We start from the raw sequence: 23,384 nt of genomic DNA, 5'->3' as shown, positions 1-23,384 counted from the left end.
TCAGAGGGCTTCATACCCATTAAAATTCACCAGAATATACAAAATTTGACTTGCTCTTTTAAAACATTTCTGGTGGAGATCCCCCAGACCCCCATAGATTGAAGTGAGTTTTATTTGTTTCAGAGGGCTTCATACCCATTAAAATTCACCAGAATATACAAATTTGACTTGCTCTTTAAAAAAAAAAAATTCTGGGGGAGATCCCCAGACCCCCATAGTTTGAAGTGAGTTTTCTTTGTTTCAGAGGGCTTCATACCCATTAAAATTCACCAGAATATACAAAATTTGACTTGCTCTTAAAAAAAAAAAAATTCTGGGGGAGATCCCCCAGACCCCCATAGTTTGAAGTGAGTTTTCTTTGTTTCAGAGGGCTTCATACCCATTAAAATTCACCAGAATATACAAAATTTGACTTGCTCTTTAAAAAAAAATTCTGGGGGAGATCCAACAGACCCCATAGTTTGAAGTGAGTTTTCTTTGTTTCAGAGGGCTTCATACACATTAAAATTCACCAGAATATACAAAATTTGACTTGCTCTTTAAAAAAAAAAAAAAAATTCTGGGAGAGATCCCCCAGACCCCATAGTTTGAAGTGAGTTTTCTTTGTTTCAGAGGGCTTCATACCCATTAAAATTCACCAGAATATACAAAATTTGACTTGCTCTTTTAAAAAAAATTCTGGGGGAGATCCCCCAGACCCCCATAGTTTGAAGTGAGTTGTCTTTGTTTCAGACAGCTTCATACCCATTAAAATTCACCAGAATATACAAAATTTGTCTTGCTCTTTTAAAAAAAATTCTGGGGGAGATCCCCCAGACCCCCATAGTTTGAAGTGAGTTTTATTTGTTTCAGAGGGCTTCATACCCATTAAAATTCACCAGAATATACAAAATTTGTCTTGCTCTTTTAAAAAAAATTCTGGGTGAGATCCCCCAGACCCCCATAGTTTGAAGTGAGTTTTATTTGTTTCAGAGGGCTTCATACCCATTAAAATTCACCAGAATATACAAAATTTGTCTTGCTCTTTTAAAAAAGTTCTGGTGGAGATCCCCCAGACCCCCATAGTTTGAAGTGAGTTTTATTTGTTTCAGAGGGCTTCATACCCATTAAAATTCACCAGAATATACAAAATTTGTCTTGCTCTTTTAAAAAAGTTCTGGTGGAGATCCCCCAGACCCCCATAGTTTGAAGTGAGTTTTATTTGTTTCAGACGGCTTCATACCCATTAAAATTCACCAGAATATACAAAATTTGACTTGCTCTTTTAAAAAATTTCTGGTGGAGATCGCCCAGACCCCTCATAGTTTGAAGTGAGTTTTATTTGTTTCAGAGGGCTTCATACCCATTAAAATTCACCAGAATATACAAAATTTGACTTGCTGTTTTAAAAAAGTTCTGGTGGAGATCCCCCAGACCCCCATAGTTTGAAGTTACTTTTATTTGTTTCAGAGGGCTTCATACCCATTAAAATTCACCAAAATATACAAAATTTGTCTTGCTGTTTTAAAAAAGTTCTGGTGGAGATCCCCCAGACCCCCATAGTTTGAAGTGACTTTTATTTGTTTCATACGGCTTCATACCCATTAAAATTCACCAAAATATATAAAATTTGACTTGCTGTTTTAAAAAAGTTCTGGTGGAGATCCCCCAGACCCCCCATAGTTTGAAGTGACTTTTCTTTGTTTCAGACAGCTTCATACCCATTAAAATTCACCAAAATATACAAAATTTGACTTGCTCTTTTAAAAAATTTCTGGTGGAGATCCCCCAGACCCCCATAGTTTGAAGTGAGTTTTATTTGTTTCAGAGGGCTTCATACCCATTAAAATTCACCAGAATATACAAAATTTGTCTTGCTCTTTTAAAAAATTTCTGGTGGAGATCCCCCAGACCCCCATAGTTTGAAGTGAGTTTTATTTGTTTCAGACAGCTTCATACCCATTAAAATTCACCAGAATATACAAAATTTGTCTTGCTCTTTTAAAAAATTTCTGGTGGAGATCCCCCAGACCCCCATAGTTTGAAGTGACTTTTATTTGTTTCAGAGGGCTTCATACCCATTAAAATTCACCAGAATATACAAAATTTGACTTGCTCTTTTAAAAAATTTCTGGTGGAGATCCCCCAGACCCCCATAGTTTGAAGTGACTTTTATTTGTTTCAGAGGGCTTCATACCCATTAAAATTCACCAAAATATACAAAATTTGTCTTGCTGTTTTAAAAAATTTCTGGTGGAGATCCCCCAGACCCCCATAGTTTGAAGTGACTTTTATTTGTTTCAGACAGCTTCATACCCATTAAAATTCACCAGAATATACAAAATTTGTCTTGCTCTTTTAAAAAATTTCTGGTGGAGATCCCCCAGACCCCCATAGTTTGAAGTGACTTTTATTTGTTTCAGAGGGCTTCATACCCATTAAAATTCACCAGAATATACAAAATTTGACTTGCTCTTTTAAAAAATTTCTGGTGGAGATCCCCCAGACCCCCATAGTTTGAAGTGACTTTTATTTGTTTCAGAGGGCTTCATACCCATTAAAATTCACCAAAATATACAAAATTTGTCTTGCTGTTTTAAAAAATTTCTGGTGGAGATCCCCCAGACCCCCATAGTTTGAAGTGAGTTTTATTTGTTTCAGAGGGCTTCATACCCATTAAAATTCACCAGAATATACAAAATTTGACTTGCTCTTTTAAAAAATTTCTGGTGGAGATCCCCCAGACCCCCATAGTTTGAAGTGAGTTTTATTTGTTTCAGAGGGCTTCATACCCATTAAAATTCACCAGAATATACAAAATTTGACTTGCTCTTTTAAAAAATTTCTGGTGGAGATCCCCCAGACCCCCATAGTTTGAAGTGAGTTTTATTTGTTTCAGAGGGCTTCATACCCATTAAAATTCACCAGAATATACAAAATTTGTCTTGCTGTTTTAAAAAAGTTCTGGTGGAGATCCCCCAGACCCCCATAGTTTGAAGTGAGTTTTATTTGTTTCAGACAGCTTCATACCCATTAAAATTCACCAGAATATACAAAATTTGTCTTGCTCTTTTAAAAAATTTCTGGTGGAGATCCCCCAGACCCCCATAGTTTGAAGTGACTTTTATTTGTTTCAGAGGGCTTCATACCCATTAAAATTCACCAAATATACAAAATTTGTCTTGCTGTTTTAAAAAAATTTCTGGTGGAGATCCCCCAGACCCCCATAGTTTGAAGTGACTTTTATTTGTTTCAGACAGCTTCATACCCATTAAAATTCACCAGAATATACAAAATTTGTCTTGCTCTTTTAAAAAAATTTCTGGTGGAGATCCCCCAGACCCCCATAGTTTGAAGTGACTTTTATTTGTTTCAGAGGGCTTCATACCCATTAAAATTCACCAGAATATACAAAATTTGACTTGCTCTTTTAAAAAAATTTCTGGTGGAGATCCCCCAGACCCCCATAGTTTGAAGTGACTTTTATTTGTTTCAGAGGGCTTCATACCCATTAAAATTCACCAAAATATACAAAATTTGTCTTGCTGTTTTAAAAAAATTTCTGGTGGAGATCCCCCAGACCCCCATAGTTTGAAGTGAGTTTTATTTGTTTCAGAGGGCTTCATACCCATTAAAATTCACCAGAATATACAAAATTTGACTTGCTCTTTTAAAAAATTTCTGGTGGAGATCCCCCAGACCCCCATAGTTTGAAGTGAGTTTTATTTGTTTCAGAGGGCTTCATACCCATTAAAATTCACCAGAATATACAAAATTTGACTTGCTCTTTTAAAAAATTTCTGGTGGAGATCCCCCAGACCCCCATAGTTTGAAGTGAGTTTTATTTGTTTCAGAGGGCTTCATACCCATTAAAATTCACCAGAATATACAAAATTTGTCTTGCTGTTTTAAAAAAGTTCTGGTGGAGATCCCCCAGACCCCCATAGTTTGAAGTGAGTTTTATTTGTTTCAGACAGCTTCATACCCATTAAAATTCACCAGAATATACAAAATTTGTCTTGCTCTTTTAAAAAATTTCTGGTGGAGATCCCCCAGACCCCCATAGTTTGAAGTGACTTTTCTTTGTTTCAGAGGGCTTCATACCCATTAAAATTCACCAGAATATACAAAATTTGACTTGCTCTTTTAAAAAATTTCTGGTGGAGATCCCCCAGACCCCCCATAGTTTGAAGTGACTTTTCTTTGTTTCAGAGGGCTTCATACCCATTAAAATTCACCAGAATATACAAAATTTGACTTGCTCTTTTAAAAAATTTCTGGTGGAGATCCCCCAGACCCCCATAGTTTGAAGTGACTTTTATTTGTTTCAGAGGGCTTCATACCCATTAAAATTCACCAAAATATACAAAATTTGTCTTGCTGTTTTAAAAATTTCTGGTGGAGATCCCCCAGACCCCCATAGTTTGAAGTGAGTTTTATTTGTTTCAGAGGGCTTCATACCCATTAAAATTCACCAGAATATACAAAATTTGACTTGCTCTTTTAAAAAATTTCTGGTGGAGATCCCCCAGACCCCCATAGTTTGAAGTGAGTTTTATTTGTTTCAGAGGGCTTCATACCCATTAAAATTCACCAGAATATACAAAATTTGTCTTGCTCTTTTAAAAAATTTCTGGTGGAGATCCCCCAGACCCCCATAGTTTGAAGTGAGTTTTATTTGTTTCAGACGGCTTCATACCCATTAAAATTCACCAGAATATACAAAATTTGTCTTGCTCTTTTAAAAAATTTCTGGTGGAGATCCCCCAGACCCCCCATAGTTTGAAGTGAGTTTTATTTGTTTCAGACAGCTTCATACCCATTAAAATTCACCAGAATATACAAAATTTGTCTTGCTCTTTTAAAAAATTTCTGGTGGAGATCCCCCAGACCCCCATAGTTTGAAGTGAGTTTTATTTGTTTCAGACGGCTTCATACCCATTAAAATTCACCAGAATATACAAAATTTGTCTTGCTCTTTTAAAAAATTTCTGGTGGAGATCCCCCAGACCCCCCATAGTTTGAAGTGAGTTTTATTTGTTTCAGACAGCTTCATACCCATTAAAATTCACCAGAATATACAAAATTTGTCTTGCTCTTTTAAAAAATTTCTGGTGGAGATCCCCCAGACCCCCATAGATTGAAGTGACTTTTATTTGTTTCAGAGGGCTTCATACCCATTAAAATTCACCAAAATATACAAAATTTGTCTTGCTGTTTTAAAAAAGTTCTGGTGGAGATCCCCCAGACCCCCATAGTTTGAAGTGACTTTTATTTGTTTCAGACGGCTTCATACCCATTAAAATTCACCAAAATATACAAAATTTGACTTGCTGTTTTAAAAAAGTTCTGGTGGAGATCCCCCAGACCCCCATAGTTTGAAGTGACTTTTCTTTGTTTCAGAGGGCTTCATACCCATTAAAATTCACCAGAATATACAAAATTTGTCTTGCTGTTTTAAAAAATTTCTGGTGGAGATCGCCCAGACCCCTCATAGTTTGAAGTGACTTTTCTTTGTTTCAGAGGGCTTCATACCCATTAAAATTCACCAAAATATACAAAATTTGACTTGCTCTTTTAAAAAATTTCTGGTGGAGATCGCCCAGACCCCTCATAGTTTGAAGTGAGTTTTATTTGTTTCAGAGGGCTTCATACCCATTAAAATTCACCAGAATATACAAAATTTGACTTGCTCTTTTAAAACATTTCTGGTGGAGATCCCCCAGACCCCCCATAATTTGAAGTGACTTTTCTTTGTTTCAGACAGCTTCATACCCATTAAAATTCACCAGAATATACAAAATTTGTCTTGCTCTTTTAAAAAATTTCTGGTGGAGATCCCCCAGACCCCCATAGTTTGAAGTGACTTTTATTTGTTTCAGACAGCTTCATACCCATTAAAATTCACCAGAATATACAAAATTTGTCTTGCTCTTTTAAAAAATTTCTGGTGGAGATCCCCCAGACCCCCCATAGTTTGAAGTGAGTTTTATTTGTTTCAGACAGCTTCATACCCATTAAAATTCACCAGAATATACAAAATTTGACTTGCTCTTTTAAAAAAGTTCTGGTGGAGATCCCCCAGACCCCCATAGTTTGAAGTGACTTTTATTTGTTTCAGACAGCTTCATACCCATTAAAATTCACCGGAATATACAAAATTTGACTTGCTCTTTTGAAAAAATTCTGGTGGAGATCTCCCAGACCCCCATAGTTTGAAGTGACTTTTATTTGTTTCAGACAGCTTCATACCCATTAAAATTCACCGGAATATACAAAATTTGACTTGCTCTTTTGAAAAAATTCTGGTGGAGATCCCCCAGACCCCTCATAGTTTGAAGTGACTTTTCTTTGTTTCAGAGGGCTTCATACCCATTAAAATTCACCAGAATATACAAAATTTGACTTGCTCTTTTGAAAAAATTCTGGTGGAGATCCCCCAGACCCCTCATAGTTTGAAGTGACTTTTCTTTGTTTCAGAGGGCTTCATACCCATTAAAATTCACCAGAATATACTAAATTTGACTTGCTCTTTTAAAAAATTTCTGGTGGAGATCCCCCAGACCCCCCATAGTTCACCAAGGCCGTAGAAATTCTTCTGGAGGAAAACAACGGGGCATTTTGTCCTTCAGAGGCTGATAAGCCTGCCATGTTTATGGTTGAGCAGTGAAAAACACCGTTACAGCTTCACATGAACAACCATATCCAATTATGAATATTCCCTGGTCTCCGACATCTGACAGATATTATCCATTTTGCATCTGAGTTCAAGGGTTAACGCAGTCTGACAATGTATTGCCTTGCCCAACTAATTAATCATGACAGACAAGTGAGGGGTAGTGGTTCTGGTGGCAGCCGTCTTGCCAATTTTTCAGTAGGTCAGGGCAGCACATAAGCCAATAAGTACCAGCCCTCCTACAATGAAACCAATTATAAATAAATCCTCGACGTCCTCCACAGAGAATTATGCAAAAAATGTGACACGCCAAGTCTCCCAGGCGTCAAGAACATAGCCCACAGGGTAGGTTCCATCTGGGCATGCAGGGTCCCCCGGTCCTGATCTCCTTGTTGAAAAAAGGTGTGTGTACTTTCTGCTTGTGATCTCTGCCACTCTGTCTTCTTTTTCTTAAATCTCTTAAAGTTAACAATTTCTGGGTCTCTGTGTTAGAGTTTAACAGGTCATAAGAGTTCCGTGGAGTGTGTGCAGCTCAACCACTCCGAGGAGCAGGTCGTCGCCGGATCACAGTCTGGGTCCATAAGAGTCTGGGACCTGGAAGCCGCTAAGAGTGAGACCCAGTCTTTTGTATTCCTACATGCAGGGGTTCACTGGTATTCTAGTTTTTGCAGTTCATAAAATCAAAACTGCTTTATATTAGAAATTAGGGACAATCACATTTTTTCTGCTTTACAAAAAGAGATGATACTCGTAGATCATTTTAAAAACGATTAACAATGCACAAAATTTTAAAACAAAAACATCAATAAAACAGTTAACAGATAAACTGAATTAAAACTAAAACTGAATTAAAATCTGTTTTTACCAACTAAAATCACTGAGTGAGTTCATTTATGTCCCAGTTATATTTTCGGAGTGGCTATACACCCAACCGTTGGTTCAGTAAAGTAAATATGCAAGCATATACGCCCAACCACAACCGACCAATGAGCGCGCTTGTTAAGTTCACTTCCAGTTTCAATGCGGTGGAAAAAGGCGGATATTTTCTCACCGGCTGCAGGAGGGTTTGCAGCCCGCAGAGGGGCTGTGATCTAAAGTGCTTCTGATTGGCCCATCACACCCAGTGAACAGTGTCAAACTAACACCACTTTACAGGCAACAAGCAGCATTTTGTTCATAAAAACTGTTTCGTCGTCGTTAACAGGCTTCCGTTCAAAATACTTATGAAGTTTGTCTGCTTTCATCCATTGCGATGTTTTTTTCGCAGTAATTAAAGACGGCGCCATTAAATGTGTCAAACATACATCGCTTTTCACGCTGCAATAGAGCCTTAAAAAAGTGGTGTAAAAACGTAGTTTAGATGCACAAACGTGACAAATACACGATCACGGTTGGGCGAATAATGTAAGACATTATATTTGTATGTATGTATGACTTAGCTGCCCAACAGTTGGGCGTGTAATGTTCGATGTCTGACTTATCTGCCCAACGGTTGGGCGTGTAATGTTCTATGTATGACTTATCTGCCCAACGGTTGGGCGTGTAATGTTCTATGTATGACTTATCTGCCCAACGGTTGGGCGTGTAATGTTCTATGTATGACTTATCTGCCCAATGGTTGGGCGAATAGCCTTTGCCTTACACCTTTTATTAATGCCTCTGTTTGTGCTAATCACATACCAGTACACTTTGACAGATATTCTAAAATGTTCTAATTATTTATTGATTTTCAGTATTTTTTGCAAAACCTGAGTTAAAACACATTTGTATAAAAAAAATTACATTTATTTATACATCCTTGTCTGTTACAATACTTACAAATTTTCTTTGTTTCAATAACATTAGAAGAAAGAAACATTTTGAAAATTAAGGTGCTTTGAGTGAGTTTAAGTTTAACACTGAAATATAGATGAACTAGTGACTTCATAATACTTATCAGTTATCATATCTTAATGTCTTTTTATCTATTCTTTGTTACTTCCATGTTTCTGTTTTAAACAAAATGTAAACAAACATCTTGTTTGCAGATGTGGGATATTTAAAATATTTTGTGCAGAAACATTCAGCATGTTTAGATTACCAAAATATCTTTAAAATTCTGTCAAAATATGATGCCCAATTATGAAATAATATATATAGATAAATAAATAAATAAATATAGCAGTGAGGTTCATGTTGTTTGGTAGTCAGGTTAGTGTTTGCGATGGTGAGGTTCGTGCTGTGTAGTAGTCGGTTTCGTGTTGTAGGGTACTGAGGTTCATGTTGTGTAGTAGTCAGGGTTGTGTTGTACAGTACGGAGGTTCGTGTTGTGCGGTGGTGAGGTTCGTGCTGTGTCAGTGTTGCCACAGTTACTTTGAAAAAGTAATCCAATTACTGATTACTCCTTGAAAAAGTAACTTAGTTACTTTACTGATTACTCAGTTGTAAAAGTAACTAAGTTAGATTACTAGTTACTTTTTTAGTTACTTTCCCCAGCTGTCGACAACAACCCTCTGCCACCTCAACATGACAATACTTGTTTTGCCAAAACTCACTTTATAGTCACCCTTTCTTGACTTCAATGAAAATAAATACCTGTTTTATAAAAAGTAAAATAAAGACCTCTTTCTTGACCTCATATTTAACTGATGACAGCACTGTAACAGTAAAACTTGCAATTTCTAACCTACATTGTTTATAAATGTAACTATTAAATTTTTTTTCTCACATTTTTCTAACATTTAAATTCTCTCTAAACATTTTACTTGTTGAAATTATTATTATTTTAAGTAGTATTAGTAGTTGTAGTAAAAAAAAAAAAAAGGCTTCAAAACTGGACCTTTAATCTAGGGGTGTTGTGGGGGGGCACATCCTTGCCCCATGCCCCCATTCCATCTGGATTTGCCCCTGCTTTGGCGTTTGAGCACAAAGAATGGATAACATTTATTTATGCTGAAAACATGACCAGATTTACAGTTAAAGTTTTATTGCGTTTTCACATCATGTGGTCGTCAGAAAGAGAGTTTAGGTGCATTTGAGTGGAAAATAGTGTTAGTTGTTGACGCGTCGCGGAGGATCAGCTGTTTTTAATGAGCAGATACAGAGCGGCTCAGCTCAGAATTCTAAATGAAGGAGAAAAAAAGCATAAAATTGTCTTTGTAAAGCTCAGTGCAGGTGTGCTGTTGTCACTGTGCTTTAAGAGGTGAGGACGAGTCGTAGCTGCTGCAGAAAACCGTGGATGAAAAGCTCACAGCTCGCTTAAACTGGGCAGTGCAGTCGAACCTCGACCTCCTGCCCACGGACCAAGTTTAATGCTGCTATCGACCCACAATGCAAAAATAATAGTAACGCACAGTGACTTGGAGAAGTAACTTTAATCTGATTACTGATTTGGAAAGATTTACGTTAGATTACTCGTTACTAAAAAAAGTGGTCAGATTAGAGTACCAGTAACGCGTTACTAAGTAACGCGTTACTCTAATTACCGGCATCACTGGTAGTAGTAAGGTTTGTGTTGTACGGTACCGAGGTTTCTGTTGTGTAGTAGTCAGGTTTGTGTTGTGCGGTGGTGAGGTTTGTGTTGTGCGGTACCGAGGTTTGTGTTATGCGGTACCGAGGTTTGTGTTGTGTAGTAGTCAGGTTTGTGTTGTGCGGTGGTGAGGTTTGTGTTGTGTACAACCCCTGGCAAAAATTATGGAATCACCGACCTCAGAGGATGTTCATTCAGTTGTTTAATTTTGTAGAAAAAAAGCAGATCACAGACATGACACAAAACTAAAGTCATTTCAAATGGCAACTTTCTGGCTTTAAGAAACACTATAAGAAATCAAGAAAAATAATTGTGGCAGTCAGTAACGGTTACTTTTTTAGTTCCTCATTTGTTTTGTTGTACATTTTTCGATTTTTGAGACATATTGCTTTAAGTTTTCTGTCTTGACGCTTTGATGTCTTCCTTGGTCTACCAGTATGTTTGCCTTTAACAACCTTCCCATGTTGTTTGTATTTGGTCCAGAGTTTAGACACAGCTGACTGTGAACAACCAACATCTTTTGCAACATTGCGTGATGATTTACCCTCTTTTAAGAGTTTGATAATCCTCTCCTTTGTTTCAATTGACATCTCTCATGTTGGAGCCATGATTCATGTCAGTCCACTTGGTGCAACAGCTCTCCAAGGTGTGATCACTCCTTTTTAGATGCAGACTAACAAGCAGATCTGATATGATGCAGGTGTTCGTTTTGGGGATGAAAATTTACAGGGTGATTCCATAATTTTTTCCTCAGCTTGGTCTAAAAAAAGTAACCGTTACTGACTGCCACAATCTTTTTTTCTTGATTTCTTATAGTGTTTCTTAAAGCCAGAAAGTTGCCATTTGAAATTACTTTAGTTTTGTGTCATGTCTGTCATCTGCTTTTTTTCCACAAAATTAAACAACTGAATGAACATCCTCCGAGGCCGGTGATTCCATAATTTTTGCCAGGGGTTGTAGTAGTCAGGTTTGTGTTGTGCGGTGGTGAGGTTTGTATTGTGTAGTAGTCAGGTTTGTGTTGTGCGGTGGTGAGGTTTGTGTTGTGTAGTAGTAAGGTTTGTGTTGTACGGTGGTGAGGTTTGTGTTGTGCGGTAGACAGGTTTGTGTTGTGCGGTACCGAGGTTTGTGTTGTGCGGTGGTGAGGTTCATGAGCTATAATAATGTGTAGAGTAATGCTGTGACAGCCCATGTGATTTTGTCTTGTGTTCAGTATTAAGGACTCTGATGGGACACAAAGCAAATGTCACCAGCTTGGGTTTTCATCCATATGGATGTTTCATCGCCTCAGGCTCCATGGACACAAACATCAAGGTGTGTTCATATTTATACTGTTAAGTTTGGAAACACCAAGTAAAATTTAATAGCTTCTTGACATTTGTACAATTATTAACTACATTATCATTGAATACTGTAAAAAAAACTGTAGTGTGACATTTTTATATATATTTGCTGATGGTTGGTGAGTAAATGGGATAAATATCAACTAGTTTCATTTCATTTTGTCTTTTCAAACATGTGAACAGTAGTAAATGGCCTAAGTACATTTTTTTAAATCTAAAAAGTAAATCTGATTTATTTTTCAGATGTGGGATGTACGGAGGAAAGGATATGTCTTCAGATATAAGGTAAGGCTCGTATGTGCATTTGTTTGTAAAAAAAAAAAAAAAACAGTAACACACACGTGTGTGTGTTAGGGATGTGTAAGATTTTATCATTATCGATCCCATTCTTTATCGCTTCCCTTATCAATACGTCCTGTGAATTTTCTGTGTACTAAAAGTAGGCTTTACATGTTTCCTATGTCAAGAACATTTTATTGAGTCTTAAAGTAAATAAATATGAAATTGGTCACTGGATCCTTGATCTCTGGACATAAATAAAAATAAAATCTATAGTTTTTGTCAAAAGCATTTCCTTTCAGACATTAATGGCACAAATCTAACTCCAGTCAGCTGCACTGGATGTCAACATCAATGTAATTCATAAAGAATGGAGGATGTCTTATTTTGGGAGGAGAAAAAAAAACGTTTTGGTCAGTTGGAGTTTGTTGTCTGTACAACATTTGGAAAAAGGTGTCATTTGATTTAAAACCGTGATTCGCATTGAAGTTATTAATTCCGACCAGACTCCCACAAAACAGGAACGGAAAGATGATTCTTGTTTCTTGCTCACAACAAGAGTTCCAGTTAGTGATTTTAATTCACACAAAAGTGACTCACGATTGACATATATTTAATGGCTTTGAGAGGGGTTAATGAAGAAATTGCAGACCTGCCGTTTCTGAAAAACAAAACTGAAGTAGAGAAGCAACGACACAGTGAGTCGAAATGCTGCTTCATTGGTTCAAGCTTCAATCAGACCCGCTCTGCAGCAGGTCCGCAATCAACATAGAGAAAGGATCATTATGCTGATAAACACCCTCAGAAATAACGGCTGCTCTGGCGTAATGTCAACTGAAGGACCGATAAAAGAATCGTTCAGCAAAAAGGCTACTGATGTCGGTGGATCGAACCATTTCTTAACAATTCTTAATCAAGAACTGCTTTTCGATACCCAACCCGCGTGTGTGTGTGTGTGTGTGTGTGTGTGTGTGTGTGTGTGTGTGTGTGTGTGTGTGTGTGTGTGTGTGTGTGTGTGTGTGAGATTGGGTCGTGTTTATAAAATAGGTAACTGACTTTTTTCAAGGGTGGGACTAAATTATGCAAAGTTTCTATAATGAGTTGGAACGATGTGTGAATCCAGAATGTTTTTAGAACCTTAGACCTCAACATTTCTGTTGCAAAAAGAAATCATAAGAATGTCCAGTAATAAATCTTACCATGAGCCAATCAACCCACTATTTATTTGCTTAAATATACTGAATGGTAAATGACTGCATTTATATAGCGCTTTTCAAATAATGCCTCACATTCACCCTGATGTGATGGTTCTGCCATACAAGGTACACACCGGGAGCAACTAGGGTGTTACGGGCCTTGCCCAAGGGCCCTTAGTGATTTTCCAGTCAGGCTGACATTTGAACCGAGGATTCTCTGGTCTCAAGCCCAACGCTTAACCACTAGACCATCACCTCCCCCATTCTGAAATTCATTACATTACAACACAAACTATGTACAAAGCAAAAAACAAACTTTTACCTCGGCATGTACAAAATCTGTTTAAAATGAAGGACTCCGGTTATAATTTGAGAGGAATATTGATCTTTGATAAACCAAAGACACAAAATACTGTAAAAAGCCACTGAGTCTCTGTAGAAGGAGTGATTGCAGCACAACATCCATTGTTTACTGGTTACCTAAAATTGCTAATTTCGCCAAAAATATTTGTCCTGTCAACTTTGCGTTTTCGCAGTCAACAAAAAGCACAACCTGTTTATTTGATTCTATACCAACAAAACTGTTTAAGGACCTGTGGCCCACTCTTGGGCCGACTGAGCTGGAAATTATTAATCTTTCATTAACCTCTGGATCTGTTCCTAAATGTTTCAAATCTGCAGTGATTAAACCATTACTTAAGAAACCTAATCTTGACCCTAGTGTATTGACAAACTATCGGCCGATATCAAATCTATCATTTTGCTCTAAAATTTCTGGAAAAAATGGTTTCACGGCAGCTCGTAGACTATCTTACTGAGAATAATCTCTTTGAGCCACTGCAGTCTGCTTTTAGAAAATGTCATTCCACAGAGACGGCTCTCACTAAAGTGGTGAATGATCTTCTGCTTACAATGGATTTGGACACCACTACGGTTGTGTTGCTGTTAGATCTCAGTGCTACATTTGATACAGTGGATCATCATATTCTACTTGATAGGCTGGAAAATCATTTTGGGATTACTGGGAGTGTCCTTGCATGGTTGACGTCATACCTGACCTTAGTGACATGAAATTTGGGGTTCCACAGGGATCCGTTTTAGGCTCCCTGCTTTTCTTCCTTTATGTAGCACCCCTTGGACATACACTGCTGCGTTTTGGGATTACCTTTCACTGCTATGCTGATGATACTCAATTGTACATGCCGATAATTGCTGGTGATCTCGTTCACATAAAATCTTTAGAAGATTGCCTTTCAGTAGTGAGAAGATGGATGTCTAGTAATGTCCTACTTTTAAACTCCGATAAGACTGAAATTTTGCTTCTTGGTCCAGCGAGATATCGGCATCAATTTGACCAGCTGGTGCTTATCTTAGGTTTGTGTGTTATACATCATACGGACAAAGTGAGGAACCTTGGGGTAAATTTTGATCCTACGTTGTCCTTTGACCTCCACATTAGAGACATTGGGCCTCATATATCAACGTGCGTACGGCGATATTTGAGCGTATATGGGGTGTACGCCAAAACGGCTGCGCTACTTGGCATTTATCAATGTGGTCGTTGGCGTACGCTGCACTGAAAATATACACCAGGTCGAGAGGTGGCATGAATTATACACCAAAATGAACCAGCGCTGGAATCCACATAAAAATGAAACTGATCAACATGATAAACAGTGCCATTATACAAATCAATGCATATGTTACATAAATAACACTTTCCTGATTATACTACATAATAATCAATACAAATCCCACTTTTGTGGGATTGTTGGTCTATCGAGCACGATCCGTGGCCACAGCGCTGACCGCAAAGAAAGCGCTGCGTGCCTTTTTCTCCAGAGCCTGGAGCCAGAGCAGCGCTGAGCTTAACTTTATGTGGTGTGATCGTTTTAGACTATGAAACTGATAATAACAACTGTAGTTTCGTCATTCCCTTAATTCGCCCGTACTGCAACCAGGTTTTGTCGTCTCCATTCGGTTGTCACAATAAAATAAATAAAGAAATAAATTTTAAAAATAAAGAAATCTGACAGATTAGGCGTGTTTTATTAATTGAGCGAGCAAATATCCACATGTCAAGAATTATTGACATGTGAAAAGAGAATACAGTGGTCCCTCGCTATAACGCGGTTCACCTTTCGTGGCCTCGTCGTTTCGCAGAGTTTTTAGTCCAATTTTGCATGCCTTTTTTTTTTTTACAGTGTTCTGTGTTCTGCGTGTCTGTTTATAAGAATCTTCTCGCCCAGAAGGAAAAAGAGCGCCAACAACTTCTCATAACTGTGTTTGTCACTCGGAAACAGACACCTGCAGCGAGGTGTGAGTGGAAAAAGGTGCAGCGTCAGGACGCAGAGGCGCGATCTGTGAAATACTGGTCAGTCACTATTAATAATTTCTTATGTGTCCGACCTCGTTCGTTGATCGTTAAAATTAATTCGTTAGTTCTAAATGCCATCATAATTATTTATAGGAAAACGTTCTATTTTTATTTCTCAAACAAATGTTTGGGCCTGAAAACAGGTTAGTCTTATTTCTCTACAAAGGTTTGAACTTTGAGAGTGTTTACACACGAGAGAAAAGTGAGAAAATGTTCATGCCTGATTGAGAAAGTGTATAAAGTGGTTTTACAGGGTTTTTACAGCTTTAAAACATCTATAATAATTGTAAAAAATAACGCTGACTACGTCGCGGTTTCGCGTATTACGGGCTATTTTTTAGAACGTAACTCCCGCGATAAACGAGGTACCACTCTAACACTTGTTTGATTATACTACAAAACAATTAATACGACGGCCGCTTTTGACGCTCTATTGGCACGCGTCGTGATTGGTGGAGTTCTTTTTCTTTGCCATCTTCCTGGCTTCCGTGTCGTAAAATGAGAGTGTGTCTGAAGCGGAGTCTGAATATTTATGGGCGTGTTTATTATAATTACGGTTGCTTTCACCCGCCGCATTTATCAAGGTCACGTCGGGCGTATGCCGGAACTGGGCAGGTGCGCACTGCTTGATACATGTCACGGCAACTTTGATGTACTTCAAATTTACACGGTAAATTTATGCCACAAGTGCGCAACGTTGATACATGAGGCCCATTAAGAGGACTGCTTTCTTCCATCTGCAAAATATAGTGAAGATTCGTCCCATCCTTTCTATATCTGATGCCGAGACTCTGATACATGCATTTATCTCTTCCAGATTGGACGACTGGAATGTTCTATTTTCTGGTTTACTGCAGTCCAGCATTAGGGGTCTTTGTAGTTCAAAATTCTACTGCCAGACTTCTGACACGAAGCAGAAGGTTTGACCACATTACACCCATTTTGGCTTCCTGTCTCTTTGAGGTCAGATTTTAAGGTGCTGTTACTGGCCTATAAAATTGTTCACGGACTGGCACCTCCCTACCTGGCTGATATGGTTAAACCCTATGTACCGGCCCGGGCTCTGCGTTCGCATGGTGCAGGACTGCTGTGTGTTCCTAGGGTGAAAAAAAATCTGTGGGTCACAGAGCTTTCTCTTATTGTGCCCCTGTTCTGTGGAACGATCTCCCTGCACTGATACGGCACTCGGACTCTGTGGAGATTTTTAAGTCCAGATTAAAGACTCATCTTTTTACCCTGTTTTATTGTTAGTATTTTATGTGATTGCGTGCTTTCTTTTATTCTTTTTATTTTTTATGTTTTTATTCTTTTATTGTGGTTTTTTTAATCTTTTGATTTATGTTGTTCTTGTGGAGTGTGAAGTGCCTTGAGGTGACCACGTCGTGAGTTGGCACTATATAAATTAATAGAATTTGAATTTGAATTTGCAGTGTTCACCCTTGACCCAAAATACATAAGCATACCAAACCATACCAATCTCCACGGTTTCTGCATCATCCAGGGCATACACACACATGCACACGCACGTACGTATGCACACAGACGACGCTTGGCTATTATAATATAGATTGCTTCCACAAAGTGAGCAGTGGTCATGTTTTTAGACTGTCAGCACTGTCTACTGCGCTGCTATTGGTCATTGATTGGATTTGTGGGTTTTGGTTTATACGTTTTGTGTTTCTTGACATAGCTGAAGCAAAATATGTACCTACCTCTGAGTGACGCTTCCCCACCATGATATGCTAATGTCCTTGTGCAGGATTCACAGTAAGATATTGACAGGTGTGACTTCATGTGGTCCAAACCTGGTTAAACCTCTGAGAATTGAGACAGCAATTTGGTTTGCAGCCCAAGAGTATAGAAATGGAACACTGAACTAAAAATATTTGGTACTTGTACTTGTATTTGCAGTGATCCAAAATGAATTTGTAGTGGGGCGGCAGAGCGAAACAGTTCATTTTGTGATAAAAGCATGGAATTTGGCACACACATTCTAAATGAACTAATGTTTATATTCAGATATGGAGCCATCCTGGAGCTGACCTCTAATGAGCTACAGGGGTCAAAATTTAAAAATGCTCCAATCAACCTACACCACATTATTTGTCTGATCATAACAATTACAAGAAGGTTTGCACTCTCTATGACTGAATGTTCTGGAGTTATGGGGTAAAAGCAGCAAAAAAGGTGACAAAAGTCAGTGAGAAGGACGTTACTGTCTGAAAAAATGACTTGAGTAAAAGTAGAATTACAGTGTTCACACTGCATGCTTTGGACGCGGCAGAGGTGTCACGAGGTGTTTGGCTGATGTCTTCAATGTGAAAGGCCCATAACAGTGCCCAGCACACGCCCTCCAACCACTTTATGTTTGAAGAATTGATTTTTGACACTCATGAATCTCTTCAGAATCGTGCAGTGACCCAGTCATGATGCATCTAAGAATAAATTTACACCCCTTCCTACTTTCTTTTGATTTTTTTTTTTAATGTTAACTGATTAATCAGTTATGAAATAATTGTTAGTTGCAGTCCTTGTGTTCTACAGTTACAAGCAGCTTTCACATTAGAAGTTTTTCTCCTGAGTTATTGCCATCATTTAGAGTAATTCAGAATAAACGTTTGTGGAGGGTGAACTTGTGTTTGTGTGTGCAGGGTCACTCCCAGGCTGTCAGGAATCTGGCCTTCAGTCCGGACGGGAAGTGGTTAGCCTCCGCCAGTGACGACGCCACTGTCAAAGTATGAACTGATCACATGACGCCATACAGTCAAATCACAAGCCCAGCTACCAACAAGAGACGTGTAACATTAAATTATACCAATTCATGGTGAAGATAAAAATAAATCCAAACATGAATCTTGTTTTCTCTGCAGTGTTTGTGACCTTCTGCTCGAGTCCATTCTGAAAGTAATGTTAAAGTCTGTGTAGGAACATCAAATGCCCTTATGACTTGATCCATCAAGATAGGCAGGAATTGGGCTGGAAGAACATTCATCTGTAATTCTTTTATATTTAGAAAAGTGGTCTGTCCCATATCATATCACCCACAGGCTCCCAGGGAACCAGAATCAGAATCTCCTGGAGAAAAGTTTACAATTGCTTCTATACCAAACTTACTGAGAAAAAAAAACCCTGAGTGCTTTATCGAGCACCTTATGAGAACGAGAAGCTCTCAAAGGTGGTGGTGGTGTTATTTTTTCCTCCATTCACAGAGCCATTTATCAGGAAATGTACATATGATAAACTTTATCTGGTTACATTTTTGGGTTCTACAAAGAAACTTCGCCTTACTGCCTAAGCTTCAAAGCTGTACTTTCCATATCAAAGGATCTGTGAATGTCAGAAGGCTCATTTAGCTCCTTTCACATTGGCATATTTGTACAGCTGCTCATTGTGGTGTATCATCTACGCCGAGTTGAGCAGCTCTACGCCCACATTTGGCAGCTCTACGTCAAGTTTTTTTCTCCCTACGCACTCGCGGGTGCGCTCATCATCAAACCTGTGACTTTAAAATGAAAGTGCACTCGCTGCATGTGGGTGCGCTCATCATCAGACCTGTGACTTTAAAATAAAAGTGCACTCGCTGCATGCGGGTGCGCTCATCATCAGACCTGTGACTTTAAAACGAAAGTGCACTCGCAACATGAAGGGGGGGGTTAGTCATCAGACCTGTGACTTTAAAACGAAAGTGCACTCGCTGCATGCGGGTGCGCTCATCATCAGACCTGTGCCTTTAAAATGAAAGTGCACTCGCTGCATGCGGGTGCGCTCATCATCAGACCTGTGACTTTAAAATGAAAGTGCACTCGCTGCATGCGGGTGCGCTCATCATCAGACCTGTGACTTTAAAATGAAAGTGCACTCGCTGCATGCGGGTGCGCTCATCATCAGACCTGTGACTTTAAAATGAAAGCGCACTCGCTGCATATGGGTGCGCTCATCATCAGACCTGTGCCTTTAAAATGAAAGCGCACTCGCTGCATATGGGTGCGCTCATCATCAGACCTGTGCCTTTAAAATGAAAGCGCACTCGCTGCATACGGGTGCGCTCATCATCAGACCTGTGACTTTAAAATGAAAGCGCACTCGCTGCATACGGGTGCGCTCATCATCAGACCTGTGACTTTAAAATGAAAGCGCACTCGCTGCATACGGGTGCGCTCATCATCAGACCTGTGACTTTAAAATGAAAGCGCACTCGCTGCATATGGGTGCGCTCATCATCAGACCTGTGACTTTAAAATGAAAGCGCACTCGCTGCATATGGGTGCGCTCATCATCCGACCTGTGACTTTAAAATGAAAGCGCACTCGCTGCATATGGGTGCGCTCATCATCCGACCTGTGACTTTAAAATGAAAGTGCACTTGCTGCATGCGGGTGCGCTCATCATCAGACCTGTGCCTTTAAAATGAAAGCGCACTCGCTGCATAGGGGTGCGCTCATCATCAGACCTGTGACTTTAAAATGAAAGCGCACTCGCTGCATGCGGGTGTGCAAACAGACGCAGCTGCAAGTATGAAACGAACACAGAAAAAAGCCTGAGTACACGCACATTTCGGGTGTATTTAAAGTTAAAATGTTAACGGGCTGTAGTTTTAAAACTACTGGAGAGCCAGACTTGATCATATTTAATTAGCACTTAGCCACCTGGAACATCAGCTTGTTTTTGAGAAAAGCATGAATTGTGCTAATAGGTGTTTTAAAGTTAGCGTGGTGTCCAGGTGGTGATTTTTGTTTTCGTGTTAAGGATTTTAGATATGTGACAGAAGCTCAGCCCCTTTGCACGCTGTACATTAGTTTGCACTCACGTTGTTTCATGTGTTGTACTGAAAGTGTGTGTGAGTAATGATCCTTCGTGTCACTACTACAGGCCTTTTTTTGCTGTTCCTACTTTTTGTAACACATTCTCTGCTGTGTACCTTTTCGCAGTAGCCCGTTTTATATTTTATTACTCTGAAATTTTCAGTAATCATATGATTCATAATTTCCAAAGTACATTTGCTTTATGCTGATGCCTCACATTCTTTCACTGACAAACCAAACTCATGCACTGATATCAAGAGCAGCCATGTGCAGGCATTCAGTACTTCAACATGTAGACAGATGTAAGTGGGACTGGAACCAACAACCCTTTAGTTAATGGATATTTGCTTTGCACCTGATCTCTACAGTCAACTCATCCATCATCTGCCCATCTGTTTTCTAATCCCATCTATTCCCATTAAGTGTCATGGCGGGGGGGGCAGTCATTGAGAGGCGGGGTACAGTCTATGAAAGGGGTCAACATAGACAGACAAACACACTCACACCTGGGATACTGGATCGGGATTTTGGATTTCTGGTGCTCTTCTAAGCAGTGTTTGTCTCTGGTCTTAGTTGTGGGATCTGGCTCAGGGGAAGATGATCACAGAGTTCAGAGGTCACACCGGAGCCGTCAATATCGTCCAGTTCCACCCCAATGAGTATCTTTTGGCGTCGGGCAGCTCTGACAGGTACTGCTCAAAGTGTCTCGGGGGCAGTGATGTTCATCTGATATCACAAATGTCTGATAGCTATTTTGTTTTTTGTTGGACTGCAGCAAACCTTCAGTATCAATTAACCTGATAATGATAATTATTACCTCCGCCAAGGAGGTTATGTTTTCAGTCATGTCTGTCTGTTTGTCAGCAGGATAACTCAAAAGGTTTTCAACGGATTTTGATGAAATTTTGTGGAGTGGTTGGAAATGACAAGAGGAACAAGTGATGAAAGTTTAGTGGTGATCCAGATCACGATCCGGATCCAGGAATTTTTAAAAGGATTCTTCACCATTGGGGGATAGGGGGAATTTTGACATTCTAGTTTCTAACTCCACAAAAACAAGGCAGAAAGGCTTGAAAAAAATTAGGGTGTAACATAGTCAAATGTTCTATCAAACAACAAAGCTTGGTGATGATCGGATCCGGATTCCGGATCTGGTGATCCAGAATATGCAAAAATATAGGGAAAATAGAAAATGTCAGTGTGAGGTGACGAATGAAGCCAGAGATGCACAACTAACACCAAATTGTAGCTGAATCTGTACTAATTCAGTAAGGTGTCATCAGATTTGATGTAGCTTCAGATGTTATGGAGCTAGATCCTTCCTGTTAAAAGGGAGTTTTTCCTTCCCACTGTCGCCAAGTGCTTGCTCACAGGGGGTCGTTTTGACCGTTGGTTTTTCTGTAATTATTGTATGGCTTTTGCCTTACAATATAAAGTGCCTTGGGGCAACTGTTGTTGTGATTTGGCGCTATATAAATAAAATTGATTTGATTTGATTAGATCCAGAAGAAAACCGCCATTACTGAAAAATCATTTTTGTACAATAAGACACAAAAGTGATTCCAAGTTCTAGTGGTATGTTTTCATGGTCAAGGATGTCAAATATAAAGGAAAGAAAAGTGTATGTATCCAGTGGTGGGCACAGATAACCAAAAAATTAACTTCAATAACAGATAATCAGATAACTGAAAAGTTATCTTCAATAAAGATAAAACAATAAACCACCCAAAAATTTATCGGAAGTTACAGATAACCGATAACAGATAAATTCTAATATTATCTCTGGCACATTTACAACTACTAGTAAACCACATTTAATAGCTTCTAATAATATTAAAAATAACAACAGACCCAAGAGTTTCAACAGTCTGCCCCTGCTGGAAGCTCTGCAGCGCTCCGAGCACAGACAGAGGCACCCCGAGACCCAAACAATGAGACCACACTTTTTTCTTTCAACATTTGGCCCCTGCTGGTAGCTCTTGTTTATTACAGCCCTCCCAACACAGAGGCACCCTGAGAGCAGCCATAAAGCCAGCCCTGTATCAATTATAAAGGTCCGGTTATGCGGAGGTCTTGAAAAATAAAGTCATATTGACTTATGGTTTTGATTTATAAATAACATTAATACCGATAGAATAACTCCATTAATGTCAATTCTGTCATTTGTACAAAGTTAAAATATAACATATATCTTTTAATGTTGAATAATGCACTAATTCTGAGGTTTTGTAACAGAGACAGATCGCAAAGGATTCTGGGTAAACGTGCCTCTGCTAAACACTGATTAGTTCAGTCATTCATTATGTAAACCAACACGTTAATGTGACGTCTGTCGTGTGTTGGTGTTTAAATGTGCTTTTGTAAAATATTCCATTTTTTTATTTGTAAAAACAGGCATTTTTACGGAGCCCTGGAAGTGTCATCGCAAAACTTTTTGCATGTGGAGAGAATGTGCGCATGTTTGAGCACATTCTCTCCACATTCTCTCTTTACAACATTCATTTGATGTTGTAAAACGTGCTTTACAGTGTGCGAGATGATTTTTCATGGAGGAATTTTTTGGACCAAGTTTCAGGTTAATCGTGCGTCCTGCATCGTGTAGTGTTCATGGCGTATCAAGCTGCGGTCAACATCTGACGACCACCTCCTGATCGCCGATCATATGGTCGAATGAGAATCAAACATGTTTGATATATTATTGTGGTCGGCCGTCGTGAGCTTATCCTGCTGCTGAAAGCTACAAGCAGCATCCAACCATTCGCACTGTGCCTGTGCAAACACTGCAGAGCTGTCTTGTAATAATGTTATTATTATTATTATTATTATTATTGTTATTATTATGCAGTTGTTTTGTTTTTAAACTTATTTGTAAAAAAAAAAAAAAAACATTTGCAAAGCAAAAATTTGATTTGACAATCATCTTTCTTTCTTTCTTTCTTTAATATTTATTTCATTCATTTAAAAGAAAAAAACAGAAAAAACAGAAATAAAGCATCACAATCACCAGAATGAAAAGGAGCAGAGAGAAGAACAAGTCTTATATCTGACATAACCGGGATCAAAATAAATAGAACACTGCCATCTACTGGTCCCCAGACACTGCCATGAACACTACTGGCTAGTAGATGCTAGATGGCAGTAGAGGCTTTCAAAACAAATTCTAGATAATCCCTGTCTGTTCACATTTAAAATGCGTGGAATTTAACAAACGCAATTAAAAAATCAAC

At 38.8% G+C, this 23,384-nt stretch overlaps 1 protein-coding gene across 1 annotated transcript in view; it reads left to right on the top strand.

The window, feature by feature from the left end:
* Nucleotides 1–23,384, top strand: part of katnb1 (katanin p80 (WD repeat containing) subunit B 1) — a 171,221-nt gene that overhangs the window by 72,773 nt on the left and 75,064 nt on the right. Inside the window, exons 4-8 of the mRNA XM_034160314.1 lie at nucleotides 7,148–7,265; nucleotides 11,374–11,474; nucleotides 11,747–11,788; nucleotides 18,007–18,090; nucleotides 20,731–20,846. Coding sequence (XP_034016205.1) covers nucleotides 7,148–7,265; nucleotides 11,374–11,474; nucleotides 11,747–11,788; nucleotides 18,007–18,090; nucleotides 20,731–20,846 — 461 coding nt within the window. The remainder of the gene's footprint in view (nucleotides 1–7,147; nucleotides 7,266–11,373; nucleotides 11,475–11,746; nucleotides 11,789–18,006; nucleotides 18,091–20,730; nucleotides 20,847–23,384) is intronic.

This window comes from Thalassophryne amazonica, chromosome 2 (assembly GCF_902500255.1).
Source record: "Thalassophryne amazonica chromosome 2, fThaAma1.1, whole genome shotgun sequence".
Lineage (NCBI taxonomy): Eukaryota > Metazoa > Chordata > Actinopteri > Batrachoidiformes > Batrachoididae > Thalassophryne > Thalassophryne amazonica.
This window is presented reverse-complemented; position numbering and strand designations above follow the sequence as displayed.